The 20,692-nt window shown below is 41.6% G+C and overlaps 1 protein-coding gene and 1 long non-coding RNA gene across 17 annotated transcripts in view; one reads left to right on the forward strand and one right to left on the reverse strand.

Annotated features, from left to right (window-relative positions):
• LOC126872542 (uncharacterized) overlaps window positions 1–20,692 on the reverse strand; it is a 147,123-nt gene that overhangs the window by 94,752 nt on the left and 31,679 nt on the right. The window lies entirely within an intron of this gene.
• Window positions 1–20,692, forward strand: part of LOC126871982 (gamma-aminobutyric acid receptor subunit beta) — a 94,632-nt gene that overhangs the window by 46,638 nt on the left and 27,302 nt on the right. For 8 of the 14 annotated variants that reach the window (XM_050631407.1, XM_050631460.1, XM_050631422.1 and 5 more), the window contains exons 2-3: window positions 2,986–3,083; window positions 9,058–9,125. In XM_050631407.1, the coding sequence (XP_050487364.1) occupies window positions 2,986–3,083; window positions 9,058–9,125 (166 nt within the window). Of the gene's footprint in view, window positions 1–2,985; window positions 3,084–9,057; window positions 9,126–12,998; window positions 13,067–20,692 lie in introns of all 14 variants that reach the window. The other 6 variants (XM_050631414.1, XM_050631469.1, XM_050631492.1 and 3 more) reach the window with 1 other exon arrangement.

The raw sequence follows: 20,692 nt of genomic DNA on the forward strand, positions 1-20,692 counted from the left end.
TCCGAACGAGAAATTCCAGAGATATGTAAAATCTTCTAAATCTTCTCGAATCCCTAGGACTTGGCTATCTCGAAAACCGCAAGTGTAATCGAAGTACTATTTCCTAAACTGTTAAAAGCAGTGGAACTCAGTGATACGTTTATAATCGTTGGAACTCCTGTGTTCCTTAGAGACATCGAGGATCTCTAAAACGCTAGAATGCCTCGTGAAACTTCCGGAATCGCCAGAACTCTCGAAACTTCCAAAATTCCCGCAATCGTCGAATCAATCAGAGTCCTTCGACTTTCATTCTCAGCCGCTCCTTTAAACTTTCTACACTTACAGTCGATATGTCACCGATACTTATCGATATATAAAATCGCTTATGCGATGAAACGAATCAAAACTAACTATACAAAATTCGCGAGATTAATTCGCTACTAACATTAGAACTATACGTGATTAAACTGTAACTCTGATATTAAAGAAAACAATATGAAAAGTACATGAACGGATACATAATACAAATCAGAGAACAAATCTTTGTCCATGTACGTACTATACAAAAGTTCATTCAATAATAATCAATGCTTGTTACTACCGTGACACGTCTATAAAATTTCTATGAAAGATTACCGATCAGTGATTTTGACTACTCTGATAGTTCTAACGTTAAAGATCAAACGGTAGAGTAATATGTAAAAATTGCATTGAAGAAATATTATTAAAAAACGTAGATATATATAGGATAATAAATACCTTACAGAATTCTGACACATAAGTTACAGATCCAAGAGGAAATAAATAATACAAGAAGAAGTTTCGATGATCTAAAAAAGAACAGTTTATCATTCAGAATCCATAATCTACGTTCCCATAACGATAAAGTCAAGAACAATGGTTTCAGTGGAACAAGAATTAAAACTGAAATGTCGCGTTGACGCAACGTTGGTCCTTAGTAGATTACCAGATAAAAGAATATAAGACGATATATTAGGTCGTCCGAAAAGCTTCTTTCGTTTTATAAGGAAATAGTGGATGCACATTTTATATTATTTTATCCAATTACGTATGATCCATTTTGTTCTATCAAAATAAAGATCGCAACGTTCGACAGATTAGATTTCACGTTTGTATAAAGATGCGTCGTTGTAAAAGACGCGTCTGTAAAAGAAAGACGCTTTTCGAAAGACCTAATAAGATAGACATAGACGTAGAATGTCGAATTCTAGAGGCATTCGATCTACAAATACGGTAACTACGCAAACTGCAATCGGGAGCAAGGCATCGATTAACAGTGAAAGGAAGGTCGCTCGAATTTCCACGATACCACCGAACTGATCTGTGATAATTGAAGCCCGCGCAAAGCCTCGGTACCGCCCACTATTGTCGCATCAGTAAGTTAACTTTATCACGCGTACGGTCATTTATTCCAGCGCGTATCTCGATCGAGCTACCTTCCACACCTCGGCAAAGATCACAACCACATAGCGAAACGGCTAAAACGATATCGTTTCAGTGGCCGTTGAACGATCTCTATCGAATGATCAAACCAAACGTCTAATTACGGATTTCGATCCCCAACGGTACTAAAACATTTTTTGTAAGAATAGCGTAAGTTTCCCTTTCTTTTCCTTTCTTTTGTTTTTTCTTTTTTTCCTTTTTCGTTCGTTAAAGCGGAGTATCTTCGATGGAATTCGTTGATTCGAAACCGATTGATTGGCTCATCGAGCCCATATCTGCTGACCCGTTAAGTCAAACCCAGACGTTCTGCATTTTACGTGTCTAAGCTAACGTATAAGTTCCATCGTGCACGACTACGTTACACAAACCGTTACAATGTCTCTCCACTCGGAGGAAATCTCTGGGAAACGTAAGATAAGAGGGGAACGATAAATTACCCGCTATTGGAGAAACCTCGGATATTAAAAAGCTATTAAGCGTTGGATATTAAAGAGGTATCTGTTTTCTGTCTTTCTTTTTTGTATGCCTTTGAAAATAATTATTGGAAGAAAATGGAAGTACCGTACGGCAGAAATTTAATCGCCGGAATTAAAATTGAATTGAATTTCTTTCTCGTATTAATTAGGTTAGTATGTAAGAGCGTAATGTAACATTTAATGGATATCGTGAATTTTAAAGGGATTAAGAATACCAATGTCCTTTAACCTTCTTCTTTCAATATTATAAAAGTAGGAAAGAAAAATAGGACAATGTACGAGTACGCGTATGGATCATGTGATCGAACAAAATATAGAGCAGAGAGAATATTTCATTGACAAACTCCGTTTTGCGCATCGACTCTGAAATATAATTATCTCTTGCCGTTTCGCGTCATTGGCCATTTAAACGCGTTAGCCGCTTGTAAGCGTCAAAAGCATATTTTTCGTTTAACCGGGCAAGCGCGGTTGATCCACGAGAATCAGCCACCGCACGCTCGTTTCTTTGACACACAATTCTGTTTAACGTTATATACAGATGCGGTTGGCGGACTAAACAGTTGCTCGTTGATGCATAAAAATTCGAGCGTTTATAAGAGAAAAGGAGCAAAAAAAAAAAAAAGAAAAGAAAGTAGGAGCAGGGGGAAGGTAACAAAAAATAAACAACTCGAGCTACTCGGGACGCTCGTTTCACCGTGTACGAGGAAGAAAGAAATACGAAAGAAAAAAAGAAGTTGCTGTCCTAAATTTATAGTCGCATCGCTCTTTCATAATTAAAACGCAGTACGCGCGGAAAGTACGCGTACAGAGGGCTCTAAAATTCTTTTTTAAACTTCACCATAGCGGATGAAACTTTAATATCCTCAACGTGGCTTAAACATCAGACTTTGTACCCATTCCCCTTCTGTATCGTAACTCGCGGCACGTCAGTCATATTAAAAGTATTCACCGGCCTGTGTTGTATACGCTGGTCTCGTGCCACCAGTTTCATACCGCTCTAGAACTACTTTACCGGTGTGCCGGTGGCGCAAGTTTTCTCAAAATCGTTATCCTCTTTATATTGCAGAACCGGCGGTGGCAGTATGCTGAATGACGTCAACATCTCCGCGATATTGGACTCGTTCTCCGTCAGTTACGATAAAAGAGTAAGGCCGAACTACGGAGGTGAGTAGAGGATACGACGTCTTTTTTTTTCTCTCTCCTGCCTATCGATAGTCTGATCATTCGACCACTCTCTGTGGTAGCGTCGATATATCGTGCGCAAAACCGCAATCACTGGAACGACAACCGACGCGACTAACGCTGCCGCCAGACTAATTATCGTTGCCCCGACTAACGAACCTAACAACCATCCATAGAGAAATCAGGTTTTGCCTACGATGTTCGATTACTTTCGCATATACCTGCTTAATCGTCGCATTTCTGATAGTCGTTGCACGGACTGGGCGTACCGAGAGTTTGTTCCGCAGCGAACAAAGTATCGCCATTGAAAATTAATATATTACGCGTCTCTCTTACTATATAAAAAGAATGTTCGAAAGTTCGAATGAGAAGCTCGATGCTTTCAAGACGCGACGAATTACGAAACTTGCGCTTGGTTCGCTGCGAACATCGAACGAAGATTGCAACGTGTGCTTGGATCCAAATGGAATGAAATTCGCGATGAAAGTGGCTAGATAGCGATGCTGAAACGTGGCTTTCATGACGAACCACACGAACACGCAGATGTCGCGAAGGGAGAGGGGAAAAACGAGCGGCGAAAGAATAAAGTTAAAATCGACCAAGATCGAGAATCGGCCCTCGAAATAGGAGAGGCACGATTTTAACGATTGAAACGCGAGCGCGCGCGAACCAACCAACTCCGTGAAAACGCCGTGATAACGAACGAACACCGTCCGGAGACGTTGATCGGTACGTGACAAAGGGATAAAAGCACGACGACAACACGGAAGGGATAGAGAAACGCTTGGGGAAATATTTTTGACGCCGTTTACTCTTTCGTCGCGGACGATACAGAAAAGAATATTCCGGACAATGGGGAGAAACCTCTGGTGGGCGTGTACTTTGGCCGTGTGATGAAAAATCTCAGCTAGATACGAATACGGAAGGATGAAAAATTCGCCATTCGCGGTTCGCTTTCTCTACGTCAGTCATTTATTGACCCGTTGATAAACAATTTCGAGCAAGCTACTTTTGATAAGCGTGATATTTCTCAGAGAGATTAATGATACATTTTATTCAAAAAGAATCGTAGGTGTATTTTATATATCGGTGAATTAGAATTCGATCGAATCATCTCGTTTCCACGGAATTTTTATGGCTACGTATTTAGAATTATAAAATGGAATATTATCAGGAATAGTATCAGGAATTAATCATACGGTTATAGATTAGTTTCATTCCATCCGTGAACAATGCTTTCGCCTTTCTAAATATCGAAATGATCGTACGAAGACTATCGTTGGAAAATCTCGCTTTAAAAATTACACACTAACATTCATGGTAGCTACATCGGGATTATTTTTAACTCGATCGTAGTTTCTTATCGTTTAAACATCTTTCAAGAGATGAAAAAATGAGAACAAACTGCTACTAACCTGCGAACTTTATCGTTTCAGTTTTATGTTAAAGCTTCTTCGCAAACATTAGATGTCTTTCCGTTTGTTAAAAAAAGAGCGAAATTGCGATAGAAAATTCGAAAAGAACAGGATCAAATTAATTAAGTAACGAAAAGATTAACAAGCGGAGAAAAATACGTCTCTATCGACTTGCCGTGAACGTAAATCGTTCTAAAAGAAAGTTACTCGGTTTGGTAAACCCATCGCCGGGACAGGGGATGCCAGCTGGCGTCCAAGAAACCGATAGGTGAAATTTGTTTACGTTGGAAGTGAATGGAATCGGTGGCGTTCGAGCCCCATAAACCGAATCCGCCGTTTTCAATTCCCGCGATAAAGTCGAATTTTCGGCCAGCTCCATAGAGGCAGGGCGGGGCTGGAGCGCTTCGATAAAACTTGGATCGATGCTGGGACGCGGCACGGGTTGCCACGGGTTACCGTTAACGGCATCTCTCTACTCCAGCCACGTTCCGCCACACAGTTCTTCACCTTCGATTACAATTTCAACATTCATTCCGTCAGTCGGCCGTCATCTCTCTGTCACTATATACCGCTGCGGTCCGTTCTCGAATTTCCGCTTCGGTCTCGCGATCCTCCTCGTGGTAATCCCGTCACCACGTGTCATACTCGAGAAATATATGAAAAGTTTCCATAGATATGTAAACGAAGATGATTTATCGCGCGATTCTATAGATAATTCGTTAAATCCGAATCTTAGATTAGGCAAGTTGAGATTCATTCTATTAGAATTCGGAATGAGATATTAATCAGCGTTCGAGACAGTCACTCAAAAATAGCTGATCGATCTTCGATCGATTAGATCGAAAATAAGAGAACTTCTTGTTAGATATTGAAGAGAATCGTGATTCGATCGGTATTCGGATCAGCCGAACAATTAACACTCGAGTTAGTTAGGCAATCGCTGGTCAACCGAAATCGCTTCAACCGAGAAGCAATTAGTTCCCACGTAGAATTAAGGCCTCTAGTAATTATTCACGGTTATCTCGGTTGGTTTAGACGTTGTTTGCTAAACAAGCCAGTAAAATATAGCTGTGTCCATTCGAGTTACTTTTGTCATATTTCGATAGTAACGTAAGGTATTTCAAACTTGAGAATCGGATTTAAAAACTTCACAGATACCTCGTCAAACAGACTAATAAAATAGAGGCGAGTCACGCAAATCACGTCCATGATTTTTCGAGAATATCGCAAAGTATTTGGAAGCTGAGAATTGAATTTAGGCTCCGCGTCGTCGTACGAGAAAGAAAAAAGGTCTTGGCGGCGAAATCGCGACTAACGAGATAGTCGGAGGGAATTCTGGCGGAAAATTTCGGTACGTTTTAACCCGCGAACGTGTCCAGAGCAGGAGAAAACAGTAAACAGCAACACGCTTTATTTATTCGCCACTGCTTCGGAACGTGTGCATTCATTTTCATTCCTGGGCTGATCCTGTGCTGGGACAGTTCCAGGAGCGACTCCTGACGCTGGCCGCGAGCCACGGTGACCCACGGAGGTATGCCACAATTGCGGTTTCTTGCTCTTTTCCCGCGGGAGACAATGCCGGAGAATTGCAGACTCCGAAAAGTGTGCCGACCGCGCGAATTACTCCGTGAAACAGCTCCCTATCGGTTCTCTTGTTTTGCCTCGAGACGATCGATTTTCTTGGGCTACTTTTAGAACCGCGCACAGGCCCCCTTCGAGATCCCCGATTCTCCCGTTGAATATTCGACGAATGTATTCCCAGTAAATTACCCAAGGGAACAGGAAGAAGAGAAAGAAATATAAAAATGCGACAAACGTCGCAGATTGATCTGTGCGCGGAGCCAAATGGCAAACACGCGTCGTAAATAAGAGACCGATCGCGGAATTTCATTCGAGGCTCGTCTCGTTCGCTTTTTCTCGTCGTGGGTCGCTTCGATATTTCGCGTCCGATAGAATGCATTACATTCACGCGTTTCGAATTTATCGCTGCTCTGGCAAAAATGCCTATAAATCCCGAAGAGAATTTTCAATAGCCCCCCTTATTTTTAGCGCATTCGCCAAAGCCCGTGGTCGTCTCGAACCGTATCGGTTTCCCGTGGACGTCTCGAATCGTATCGGTTTCCAGCGGCCGAGCCGAGCCGAATCGTCGATCTCTGCGCGGCTGGATGGAAGCGGCTCGAGCCTTCCAGACAGTCTGGATTTACTGGGTCCATGGAATACGAGGTTTTAACATTTAAAATTTAAATGGCTACAGCTTTTTCTCGGACATTACGGACGAGCAAACGGGATATCTTGCATCCAACATGGAATAAATAGACATCCCCGTGGCTGTTTTCGAGTAACCGGTCTTCATTCGATATTCTCCGTAGCACGGTTAAATTTCCAGCATACGATTCTCTTTCATTCCGGTCAAAGTTTACGTAAAAATGACAAAGCACGTGACGAGGAAACACGATGTGTGGATATATGTCTGCGTCTTTTTCCTTTTTCGTCATTCTTGCTTGGCTTTCTCGAACGTCGCTACGAGGCTCGCGTATATTAGCGAGCAAACAATTCGATCGATGGGTGGCTACGTAATTCAATATAGTTCAAGGACTCTGGTGCAACGATGCGCCCTTGGGTGTTCGTTAAACCGCTGATCGATGGAGGACGTAAAGATTCGTTGTTAGCTGTAACAATGTTGCGACGCGAGCATCTTCGACGAAATTGTGTATCGGCTACGGGAATACTCGGTTTCAAAGAGACTTAATAAGGGCAGGATATTGAGACGTGGAGAGGCTGATACCGAATACTGACGATTTAGGGGCGATAACGAATACAGATAGGCAATAAGATAGGCTACGATAGGATATATACTGTCAAGGATAGCAATATCATACTCTAAAGTAAATTCTCTATTGTTTGAAAGAGGACCGACAATGGAGAAACTCTTAAAGACGTAGAGAAAACTAGATCTCATTGTCGAGTGAAAACAATTTCGAAAATAAATCTTGACACGCGTAAAAAAGGAAGAAATACATTTTTACGCTAAGACAAGATCTTTTATTGATATTTGCTAGATAAATTTGTTTCTTGTTAGAATAACATTAAAGTAAAAAATTTATCCAGAGAATGGAAGAATTCATTTTTACGCTTTCCTGGTAGATATCATTTGTTGTTGTTAGAGTAAAATTATTCGAAGAAATGCAAAGAAATTATCCTTCCTGTGAAGAAAACATCGCGTATTCAAATATAATTGTAAAAGGGTTCCAGATAATAAAATAAAGCAAAGCGTGTAGAACGGCGAGGTTGATATTTTTCGTTGGAAATTCGTTTCCACCGATGTCTGTCGTGTTTGCATTTTTTCCATCTGTCTCTTGTTTTTTTTTTCTTTTTTTAAACACGTTCTCATGGGCGATTGGCTTGGAAGGGTAAGCCATACCAACGCATTTCAATTAACCTGATACCACGTACGTTCGTTGCGTTTTGCAACGTGTACGCCGACCCGTCATTGTGAAATATGTGTCCCATATGGGACGTTCACTGGCTATAGGGTTTTAAAAACATCCCAGAAATGGAAATGAAGATATATCGAAGCAGCGCACGATGCCGCTGGCAGAGCCGTTGTTTACGAGTCAACTTTATCGCGAAAATGCCTGCCCTCGTGTTTCTCTCCCTTGGCCAACCTTCCCGACTCTTATTTTTCACTTCGTTCCCTCAAACTTTTCCAACAACCACCGTCTTCCACAATTCTAATGAAATTCTTACGTCCTCTTCGTAAAATCACTCGATGCTCAGACTCCAACTTACACATCTGCGATAATACTCGAACAATTTCGTTCATTTCGATATTTGGATACTAAATATACGTATATATTAAATTATTACCTCCGCGTTAAACTGTCAAAGTTTGAATCGAATCTCGCGAATTTCTCCGTGAAGTTTACCCCGTAAACCGTAACGTGGAACGAGAATGATATCGAGAAACGCGTAGAAAGAATATTTGATGTTTCCGGAAAGTTTTAGTTGGGGCAATTTTTAGGCGTAAAAAGAGAAAGAATCGGTTAGATCTTATGTTTGTAAGAGGACAGGGCTAACAATCGAGCCGTTCAATCAATAGGTTCTTTCTCTTTGAAAGCTACTATTCCGGCCATAAAAGACATGGAAATTCGATCAACGTTTCAGCATCGCGTCCAGAGTATCAACGAAGCTCTAAAGAGATAACCAAGCACACGTATCGAGAAACGATGATCCTGGTGGTCCTCTAATCGAGAGTAATTACCACTTTCAGCGATCCATCCGACGTAGCGATACCACTCAATACCCATGACATTCCACACTCACAGTAAAAAAAATTATTCACGAAATGAAACGAAAAAAAAAAGAAAAAGCCAAAAAAAAGTATACCATACATACATACGTATTTAGATACTGTAACGAGAATGATAAGAATAATAACTTAACGATCAGTGAACAAAAAAAAAAAAGCCATAGTCACCCCATCGTGTAACTTGTCCGCGGCCGGAAACGGCCGACTCAGTCTGACTAACCTTCGATTTCAGGTCCTCCTGTCGAGGTGGGCGTCACCATGTACGTCTTGAGTATCAGCTCGCTATCCGAAGTGAAAATGGTACTATACCTCTAGGTCTTACTCAGTCATTAACGCTGAAAATCGATTACTAATCATTTCGATCGTTCGATTAAAACATCCCCCACCCCATTTGCCCGAGCAACCACTTCTCTTTTTAGTGCCCGTGTATTTGAAACGACGATTGCCGTCAATCGTTACAGCCACGATCTTTCATGTACATATACCGACACACGATGCACAGATACACGAAACGAATAAACAGCCACGTATATGAATACGAACACACCGCCACAGAATAAAAGGAATTGCTCTTTGAAACGTAACACGAAACAACGGACATACGAATGCACACTCGCAAACACTTACATTGGATGCATGCACGCGCACAGGAATGCATAGATTCTCCCTGAAACTCTCCGTCTTTCGTTTCCTTGTCGCTGGCATAACGTTCACCAAAAGGTTCGACCATACTCTCTGCTCACATCTTTCTTTTACGTGTTCGTGCAACCTGGAAATACCTCGATGATTCGAAACGGCCCGGAATATTCCAGCGAATATCGAAAGACGAAGATCGAGCCGCGCTTCGAAGTTTTAAATACAATTTTCCGGATTGGTTCTCCGATTGGAAATCGCCCTATCGTGCAATAACGTCGTAGCCGTGATCGATCAAGCTGCGAGACGTGCAAGAGATAATCGATTAATTGCAGTCCGACCAGAGGAAATTCGTAGGTTTAATCTGGTTCTATCGCAGAGAGAAAAGGAGGAGTCGAGTCCCCGAGGTCTCGAATAGGGCGAACCATCCGTCGCCCATTCGTTCGCTCAACCGCTCGCTCGTTCGTACGTGTCGAAGGCCGATTGGCGCTCTGTCGATGAAATTAGTTCGGTTGCCGTGCACAGAACCGCATCGCCTCGAGCTGTGTGCTCCTTTGATCTACTCTACGTTTCGTGAGAACGCCTGGAACCGCCGCGACAATCGTGTAACACGATTACGATCAGACGATCGCTGTTCAAGCGCGTCTTCCAACCGGCTCGATGTCCAATTCCTTGACACGATGCACCGAAATGCCAATCGACGCTAAGAAATTCTAATTACAAACGTCGAGGTCGTTTTGTTTAATTTGCATCGGCACGAAAGTTCTCCTTTGTACGATATATAGAACGATAGGTGAATCGATTTCTACGAAAAAATTAAAATTAACTTTCCGCTTCTTTTATCGAAATAAATATTTCTGCTTCCAAATAGGATTTTTTCTTGCATATTTTTTTTATTAAGTTTGCCAAGCAGAACCTGGCAGATAGTTGTTAAGCTTACGTTCGTCCTTTTTTTTAACCGTTATTTACTTTCCCGAATTTTTTCTATTTTTTTTTTTTTTTTTAATTCATTTGTTCCATACACCGAGACGCGTGTTGATTTTATCATACGGAGAAACTAAAATACATAACGGCAGAATTGTTGCGTTTTCCCCAGTTTGCAAACAATCGAGTATCATTCTCGTTCGTCCGGTTCGAATTGCAGTACCAAAGTAAACAAGGTACGATACAAATTTAACTAGCTTTTCATGTTTAAACAATCCAGCCATATTCTGATTTTTACGATTAATGCAAACAAGTACAACCCAAGCAGAATAATGTAGGCGATAAATAGAATCAAGTAGTACAGGTAAACGATTCGAGCTACGGCCATGGCTTACCACCGCAACTTCGTTAATGACGAGGCGAACCTAACCTTTCTTTATGGTCAAGAGGTGTGATCAGCTTGATACTATGCATTAAGTCAGCCTGGTTACCATAGTAGCGACTCGTGTTAATGTTAGAATAATTGTGCGCGTGCATGGAACACGCCGACACACGAAATACACGAAACACTCTCGTGGCAAGAAGTCACGAATAGAAACACGACAGAAACACCGAACCAAAAATGGACAAAGTACTATTTCGCGTGTGTGAAACGATGAAAGTGCTCGCAATCACCAAGTAGGCTACACTCAGAAAAAAATAAAAGGATCGAATTCGTAATCGTAGATAGAAGTCGGCTCGTGATACCTAGTAGTCTGGGACCGTGAATCGTAGTCCGGTTGGATGGTTTGTATCTGTATTACACGCATAGTTTCTAGAAGGCACAGAACGTTCTATCTTTTTTTTTTCACTCTTCTCCTTCTCGTCGAATCTCTGGTGACCAATTTGTCAATACTATACTGTTTTTTGCATACATATATACACATTCTAAACGGCCTGAATCGTTCTGATCTTACGTTTTTCCGAGTGTAGACCAAGTTATTACTCACTGTCTCCTGCTTGTTACTTTTTTAGCCTTTAAGCTATCTGAAGCGTGGTCTGCTCTTGTAAGGAAATGACAAAAAAAAAAAATACGAACGAACACTTTTGTTTCCTCTCTATGTAGAAGAATAGTATCTTGTTCAATTTTGGATATATATATATTATATATATATAAATATATTACATACGCACGAACCGTCCCGTTTAGACCATTTTTTAGACGCTAGCTGCTATGCCGCGGTTGCTAAGATGGGCTGCCCGCCTGCCACCACTTACAATTATTATTATTCTATATTTTATTCCACCCGATTAAACCCCTGTTGCCCCCTTTTGCCCCCAGCCGCCGCCGCCGCCGCCCGCCCGCCCGCCCGCCCACCCCCCGAAAACCCCGCCCATCACCACCGTTCACTATCACACTTTCTACCTTCACCCCCTGTGTCTGACACCGCACGTATCACACGTTCGTTCTCAAACACGAAAGACCCCGATTTTTCCACGTCTCGAACGACGTCCACACATCCGTCCGATAGCTGATTTGTCAAAGCAAAAAATAAGTTAAGAGAAAAGACAAAAAGAATAAGAGGAAAGAGATGCAAAGAGATAATATATAGCTATTACAATTACACGCGACTAAGATTCGTCCGGGATCGACGATCGCAGTGACAATGACAGCGAATGTTTACGAGTATCGTTCGTTTCTTAACTCGAGGGTGAAAGACGAGTAAAAGAGACAGGAAGCGAAAGGAAAGAGACGAACGATAGAGTTATAACTGGAAAACAGTTAAATAACGAACTTTGAAGGTCTGAAATGAGAAGGAATCGACATATCGCTCGGGGGGATGGACAGGTAAACGACAGGATTAAAACGATGGAGACAAAAAGAGAAAGAAAGAAAACAACCGGAGATAAAAACAGTACCGGATACGTTCAAGATATACGAAGTAGAGACACGCGTATAGCTGGCGCGATATAATTAGAGTGACTCGGTTAACAACACCGCAAAACAAGAAACGGAAAATGTATAAAAGGAAAGAGTAACGAGAATAAAACAAAAACAAAAAAAGAAAAGAGAAGTGACAAAAGAGTATGAAAGGAAATGAAAGAAACAAAAGACGATAGTCGATCAAGGGTAAAGTCACCTTGCTTAAACACGTGACTGTGATGGGTGTGTATATATATATATATATAATAAGGATTATATATATATAACGAGTCAAGTGTGTGTGAATAATTCTTCTAGCTTGGAAAACAACGTGGCCGACGAGTGCTGTTGATTTGGTTCCGTGCAGGGTGCGAGCTCTCTTCGACTTGTACGCTTGCATTGTACCCCTAATTCGCGATTTTTTCGCGCTAACGTTTGCCCTAGAGCATTTAATATTATCGTATCTATAGTCAAATATCGTTCGAATCTTTGTAAATAATATTCAACGATTATTCTATTCTGTTCTAAAGGGAATGTCTCTACTTTGAGCATCAAACGAATCTGTTCTATTCGCTTTTTTCATCTTCCGTGAATCAGGGGTAACACACGAACTTAACCGTTATCTACGTACAATGTACCTGTCACATGTACGGTAACTTAGAAACTAGCGGATAATCAGAGCGACCAAGGCCGGATGGTTTTGTTGATTGCAGGTCCACCAGTGGAGGTTGGCGTCACCATGTATGTCCTCAGCATCAGCTCCGTGTCCGAAGTGTTGATGGTACAGTTTGCATTCTCAAACTCATACAGAACTCACATCGACAACCGTTCGTTCATTTCTTTTTCTGACCCTTCCTCTTCGTTCGTGCGTGTACCGACGCGTGTACCCCCTTTTCTTTCACACTGTTCATGGAAAACTCGACTATTCACCGTGAGAGCGATCGCGGCGAATTGAATCGTCGCACATACGATACGATCCATCGATCGTTCGTCCACGCAAACGATCAATCGGGGTCGATCGATCGTATCGAACCACGCGATACCAAACGCGTCGTCCGAACGAACCAGCTTTTCGAGCGCGTCGTTCATCCAACTATGCCGCTTGTTTCCGATTGTTTGTTTCACGATTATCCGATCCGCGTGTGTGTACGTGTGTACAAACGTTCTCGCGCAAATATCAATACGCTCGCGTTCCACGTGAAATTCAACGAAAGAACAACACGGAACAACGCGAGACGGATTAATAAATATTCGTCCGTGAATATTCATCGTTCGTTAGCATTGTTCGAATCCGGTCGCGAAATCTAAGTGTTCACCGATTGGGACCGATGTCGCGTAAAGTTCGTCGTATAGAATAAGATCGGTCGCGGCGCATATACACGTGTATCTATACGTCTCTGTTCGCGTACACAGAAGCGTAAACCGAAGTATTTCATACACGCATCGAAATCTCGAGGAATTCTCGACGGGTGACTGGAGAAACGTGCACCAAGAGACACATAGACATCGCGGCTCGCGATATTTATGTTGGCAGCAAGGGGCATATTGGCACGTACACGTACACATTTGCATACAGATGCATATACTGTCTACCACTCACACGAAACAGAGACACACATAGAGAAAAGGAGAGATACATACCATACATACATACGTATAAAAACATACGTACACACACTCACACACCCTACACGGATGGCCTACTAACCTACGTTTTTATAGCTCGTCACAGCTGTTTGGTTGGCTGAACTGTTACAAGGGAACCTTGCTACGTTCCACAGTCTTCGCAAGATATATTCTTGTCTACTTCGTTTATGGTTTATGGTTGACTCGTTTAATTCGATTTGCGATGTTCTTGTTGCATGGCCCTACCCGCAGTGCTCGAATCAGCGACGAGAGCTCGATCAGCAACGAAAACCAGCCGCGAACAATGGGAAACATATAGCACCCTCGGACAAAAAAGTCAGAAAAATACGTTCCACTATACACGCCAATCTGCTCTAACGCTTTTTACGGTTCTCTCGCGCAATATCGTTTTCTACCAATTCGTTTTATCGCTTAGAAAGGATTTACGAATCGAAGGGTAAAAGCAAACGAACGATATACTGCAGGTTATCCGTTCGAGTGGCAAAAAACGTCGCGTCCAATAAACATCCGCGACGTTATCAAAATTTTCGCGAATTTTTCCTCGTCTCTAAGCCGAGAGTTTAAGTACGATTGCTCTGAGCGAGGTTGAAAAGCGAACGAATCGCGATTCGAGCGCTGCAGGCCGCACATACGTTGAGGCACGCATATATACGCGTAGACTTACACGTATTTTTGCAATTTCTAGATGTATACGTATATAAGCGTGTATACAGCGTTACGTATGGTATATATATCTATATATATATTTTCTTTCTCAATATTTAAGATACGTACATAGCGTAATCATATAACGTATTGTGTATTGCGTATACTCCTGTAGTATTCAAAAGGTATCTGTTCCGGTGTCTGCAATCAGTTTCAAACTGGCACGAAACTGGATCCATTTGCGTCCGCCACAGTTTCAGGCTCCATACTTTTTTCCATCTTTATCGATCGATATCGAAGCTTCAATTTGTGGATTATATTTTTTGGCAGTTTTGTTTAGTCGTGACTTATGGACAAATGACAAATACTACGGAAAAGCGAAGAATAAAGTTTTGCAAGTTGCGGACCATATAATCTCCCGGTTTGTCCAACGAACTCATAAATCATCAAAAAGAGATCATCGACGCTCGATCGTGATCCAGAATGCGAGTTTGGAGCTGAATGTACGAGACTGGACCCCAGGTGTTGAGCCCTGTGCGGAAACCAAATCAAGTCGACACTGTCACCTGGGACGTGACTCGCGATTTTTATACCCGTTGGCGAGCCTTCACTGTATATTCCTCTTTGCCCGACCCTCTTTCCCCTTATCCGTCGGTTCTTCCGTTCTCGAGTCTTCCTTCGTACCAATTTAAGCAAGGAGTGCAGTCCATCGTCGGTGATCGTCTAATCGGAAACTTATCCCCTCTTCGGAAACTCGTCGAAGAACTACCAAAGTAGCCAATTTTCCTATCAATTTTCCCTCCTTTATATTTCTCACCCGTTGTAGGCGCATCAGTGAGAAATTTCGCGCCGAACGATGCTGCACGAAGGCTCCTTCTTTCCTCGCCCTTTACTCTCGTAGATTCTGGACATAGCGTTTGTCAGACGGACGTCTCGGGTACCACGACGGAGACACGCAAAGAGGAGCGGAAATAGTGGCAAAAGAGAGAGTCCGTGAAACAATCGAACGAGAAACACCATGTTCCTGAATTCCTGCTTCCTTCTGGCCAGCCGACGAACGCATAGAATATAAAAAAAAAAAAAAAAAAAAAAAAAAGAAAAGAGTATATAGCTTGTGCAACGTTGCGACTACGAATCGAGACTATACGAAATAATGTGTCTATAGATATCTATACATATATATATATATTTCACATATATATATTTATATTATATTATGGATATAATACAACACCTATATTGAGCTGTATCATTGTCAGTGTGTGCAGTACGCTTCTGGTAGCTATGAATCACTATGATGCCGTACACATTCTAATTATTATTAATATTCAAGTATGTGTGTGCGTGCGCTTGTACAATCATACACGTGCACATGTTAATATCCACGCAGGTGTATCGCATCGAGATTATGTGCACGCGTACACACAGACTGGCCACTCGTCGAGGCGCAGAAAGCACAATGTGAAATACACGTTGAGCCAACCAGTGTTCTCGTACGAGCCTCTCTTGCCTTCCATCATTCGTCGCACACACTCTGCTGTTGCGTTTTTCCTTCGTTCTCTTCTTTTTTCCGTTCTTTTCTTCGTCTCTTTTCTTTTTTCTTCAATTTCGATTCGCTTGCAAGCTTCTGCTTTTGAAACTGCTTCTTTCTATGTATGTAACAGCATCGTTACATAGCCGCTAGTTGTTTCGTACTCCTCGTTCTTGTCCTTCTTTTCTATCTCGATGTTCGTAGGCAAACGCTTACCTGCGCTACTTGCCTGCCCGCGAACTCTCTTCTCTTGCCAAGGAAAAGTTGCGAAGTGTCCTTAGAAACACTCGACAAAGCGCGACCGACGTTCTTTGCATCGTTACGATGCTACTCGAAGAACGTGATTCCGAATTATATACCACTGTGCCAGTCGAGAAGGAAATATTTCTTGTAGACGTAACGCGGTCGGACAGAATCAACGAGGTCTTGAAGAATACGCGGAAGATACATTTCCCGCACACGTCGTTCGATAACTTTAGGAGGAACAGTTAAACGGTTCGAAGATTCGTAAAATCGATGGGTAACGAGCGTCAAAATGCATAATACGACAAATTAGACGTCCAGTGCGCATCACGACACGACTGCACTGCGCCTGGAGGAACGCCAAACGAAGCAAAGCTCGCTGCCATGACAACTTCCGCCCGAAGTGACATCAACACCACATTACAACGGAGTTACTTTCGAGCCCACTTTAATTAAACTTGCATTCACGGATTCGCGTTCGCATCAGAAACTACTTATGACCACTAGGTAGACAATACCCAATTAATATAACAACCAGCAACTTTGCGCGCGTTCAATCGCGAAAGACGCAATATCATCTGAAACTGAAGACTCGTTGAAAAGTAGACGATGTCAGATATCGAAACGTAGAATACGTTGTTGCCATCGAGCACCACTTCAAGGAGCCAATTTCCACGGAAATGAAAAAAACCTCGTGTATACAATTGCAAAAAGTTATTTACATGTTAAACATTGCATACATATTGTTCGTTGAAAATTTTCTCGTATTTACATCACGGTTCGCTGTTCCGTAAGATAATCTAATATCGATACGTTGTTCTATCGTTTGGAAAGTTACGATTTATATTTAATACGTTATAAATGATGACGATGACTATGTACTAAGTTTTAATTTTATATTGTATGCGTGCATAGTACTAGTTTAGAAAGTGAAAAAAGTGATTTAGTTCGTTGACTTGGTAAGTAAGTAAATAAATAGGAAAAAGTAAAGCTTCCATGCTCGATAGACAGGGTCGTTCGACTAACATCAAACGAAACAGTACGGTGGAATGGACTTCTCTATTTATTCCATTTTTATTATTTTCGTCTCCCAACTCCATCCTTGAAGCGGTATCCAAGCATCGCAATAGCATAAATCCGCACATTTATCCGGCATAAAACTTTCCGCGCTTGAAAACGTCACAAAAATATCGCGGCAACGTATACAGCGTCGATGACGGCGGTAAGCGTCGCCTCGGGTTGAAATCTTTCCAACATAGCTAGAGTGAACGTCAGCCGTTATTGGAGCTGTAAAATGTCCAAGTTCGTTCCTAAAGTTTCCTGAATTTCTCTCTCTCTCTCTCTCTCCCTCTCTCTTCCTCTATCTATCTATCTATCTATCTATATATCTCTCTATCTTTCTATCTATCTACCTATCTGCCTATCTACCTATCTATCTATCCTCTATCTCTCTCTTTCTCATTCTCTCCTCTCTTCTAACAAAATTTCACACCTATAACGGTTGCGAAAATTTCAGTGCAACGTTTGTAATAGTCGTAAACTTCTCGATAAAATGTACAACGGGACAAGAGAACGCGAACCTACGAATTTATGGCGACAATTGTTATTTTATCGGTTGCACGATCCCGCAATTTTTTTCCTCTTCCTCTGTCACTGAACTCGTATCCTAAATCAAAACTTTCCCGACAATTTTTTCGTGCACGCATAAAAGTCGTTTTCACATCCTCACAAACGAACCAATTACGAAATAAAGTAGAATGGTGTCTACACGCGTGCATTGCACGCGTATAAACGCGTCGAGCGAAATAACGGAAACATCGCCTCGAACAAACTGGACTACATAATCGGAACATCGTGTTTATGCAACATGCGATTATGATCTCACGTGCAAAGTGTATGGCGCAAACGCGCGTGAAAGATGTTTCATTCCACGCTCAATTGTGTACGGCATTTTTGGTGCGCCTCGGCAACTGACGATTTAACGAAGGAAAATTTTCTACACGAAAATAATTCAACATAAGTATTGATATACTGATCCAGAAGTTGATCAGAACTTCGTTGTATCCGTTACGAGTAAGAATCTAATCGATCTCAAGGATATATCATATTTCGAAGATGATCGTTATATTGGACCGAGTGTTGAAACAAAATGATAGAATTAATCAAATTTCACACTAAAGTTCCAACAACTTTCAGATCCTGCTGCATATCGTTGCTACTGTTATCAAGTTCGAAGTTCGATTAGACATAAGTATTTATAATTAGACTTAAGATTCTCTCTTCGCAAGTACGGTATAGGCAATGCATGTTGCTTCGATAGCGTTTCGTAGCATGCTTGCACGTACTAGTAGTGTTGCCCAAGTAATAATAGTCTATATATGGAATACATATAATCACCATATACACGGTCCATGCACCTTACCGCTTTCGCGTGTACACACGAATTACCCTCGCGTCGTGGAACTCCCCAACTGAGATCGACCACGTCGACAGAGATCGGATGCGAGTGAACCGTATACCGAGCGATACAGCTCGGCTTCAACCTGTATAATTTCCATTTCTATAGAATTATCTTATCGTCGAAACTTCGAAATAAGTGTCGAAATTTCAGGAACAGAGTACGACATGTAACCAGTAATTGACTGTTCACGCTCAAAGATCTCAAATTATTAAAAAAGACCTGCTATACAGTGGCGGACAAAAGAAAGTTTACAAAATAAGAAATATAAAAAGACACCGTAATTTGTGCGTGTATACAAAATGAGTTCGTATTAATGAGAGCAACGAATAAATATAATATGTGGTGAAAGACGTTTAGCATAAGGTTTATTAAAATTCATAGTGCACTAATGTTAAACTTCCTTTTGTCCGTCATTCTATTTAAATCGTTAAAATTGAAAACAGAAGCTTTTTGTTTCAACAGATTCGCGTTTCTTGTGTTTTAAGAATCTCGGAATATTTGATTTTCAAAAATCTTTATTCCTTCAAAATTCTAAAATCGCTGGAAGACTTTTAACTTACTAAACGGGATGCAAATGTGATTTATAGCACGATCGATATACGCCTTACTTGTCTTTAATAAGTGAACTTTTAATAGCGTCTTCGTTAAATGGTGAAACTTTAACCGTGTTTAAATGTGTTCCCTTGTAATTACATCTCAATAATAATAGACTAATCGAGAAACTTTGATCTCGAATAATAAATCTAGCCATCGGAATCGGTTGATTACGCTCCAACTATTCGCACTTAAACTTTCTTCTTGGAACAAATTACTCGCCTCGTAAGTGGAAATATACGAGGAATAGCACGCTACAACGTTTGATGAATTCACGATGGACTCGCGCGAAATCACTTCTTTTTTTCTCTTCTTTTCGCCCGATGAATCGAACCAAGTAATCAAAGTTTAACGGAAGAACCTTGAATATTTCAAGACGCGTAACTCCTTTCCGTGAGAATCTATTCCTGGTGCCCTTAAATTACGGTATTTACGTTCGACGGCCGTCTATTAAAACGGCCGTACCTTTAAATATTAAATCTATTCACTCTGCGAACCGCTTCACATAAAATCGCGCCCATTCAATCGCGTCCCGATTTCTTCGTCATGCGTAAAATTTTTGATTGAGCGTTTCACGATCTTCCGTTCACTTGAACTCGAATAACCAAGCCGTGAAATCATTTGTTGCGAGTGAAAATCGTTCAATTTTATGCGATGTTTTAACCGCTCTCTGGATTCGATGCATTTGTGCAGAAGTTGTACATAAATATACGTTGGTTAATACCATCGACAAATATAACATCAACTATCGAATACGAAACTATAGCTTCGTGATAGAGAGAAAATAAAAATAATTTAATCTCGATTGCAAACTTAAAACGTATGACATTAAAAATTTTCGCGGGACAACTTGCGACAAGTTTCACGAAAGACTGGTGTCTTGGCTTGCCTTAGCTAGCAGCCTGAGATCAGAACAAAACACTGAAGGAGAGTCTCGATAAGGTTACGCGAGTGTTCAAGTAGGCGATTTAGCGCGTTACGATAACCACGACACGTGGTACCCGGTACAGAGAAGTCGTCAGCAACAATCGACGAGAGTTTCCAGCTACCTGTCGACGTTCCCGATCTCAGTTCTGCGTTTCCTCTTCCATCGATCGATCGCTCGAACCCCTGTCTCCTACGATCGCGCCGCTTCACGTTTTCGTTTCTCCGTGTTACGTCTCGCTGTTTCCCCTAACCGTTTGAACCCTCCGTCAATTTCGCGTACAACCGTATCTCTCTTACTTTCCGTTTGTCTTTCTCGCGATGTCTCCATCCCCGTGGAAAGACGCTGAATCTTCCTTCCG

This window comes from Bombus huntii, chromosome 1 (genome assembly GCF_024542735.1).
Source record: "Bombus huntii isolate Logan2020A chromosome 1, iyBomHunt1.1, whole genome shotgun sequence".
NCBI classification, from domain to species: domain Eukaryota; kingdom Metazoa; phylum Arthropoda; class Insecta; order Hymenoptera; family Apidae; genus Bombus; species Bombus huntii.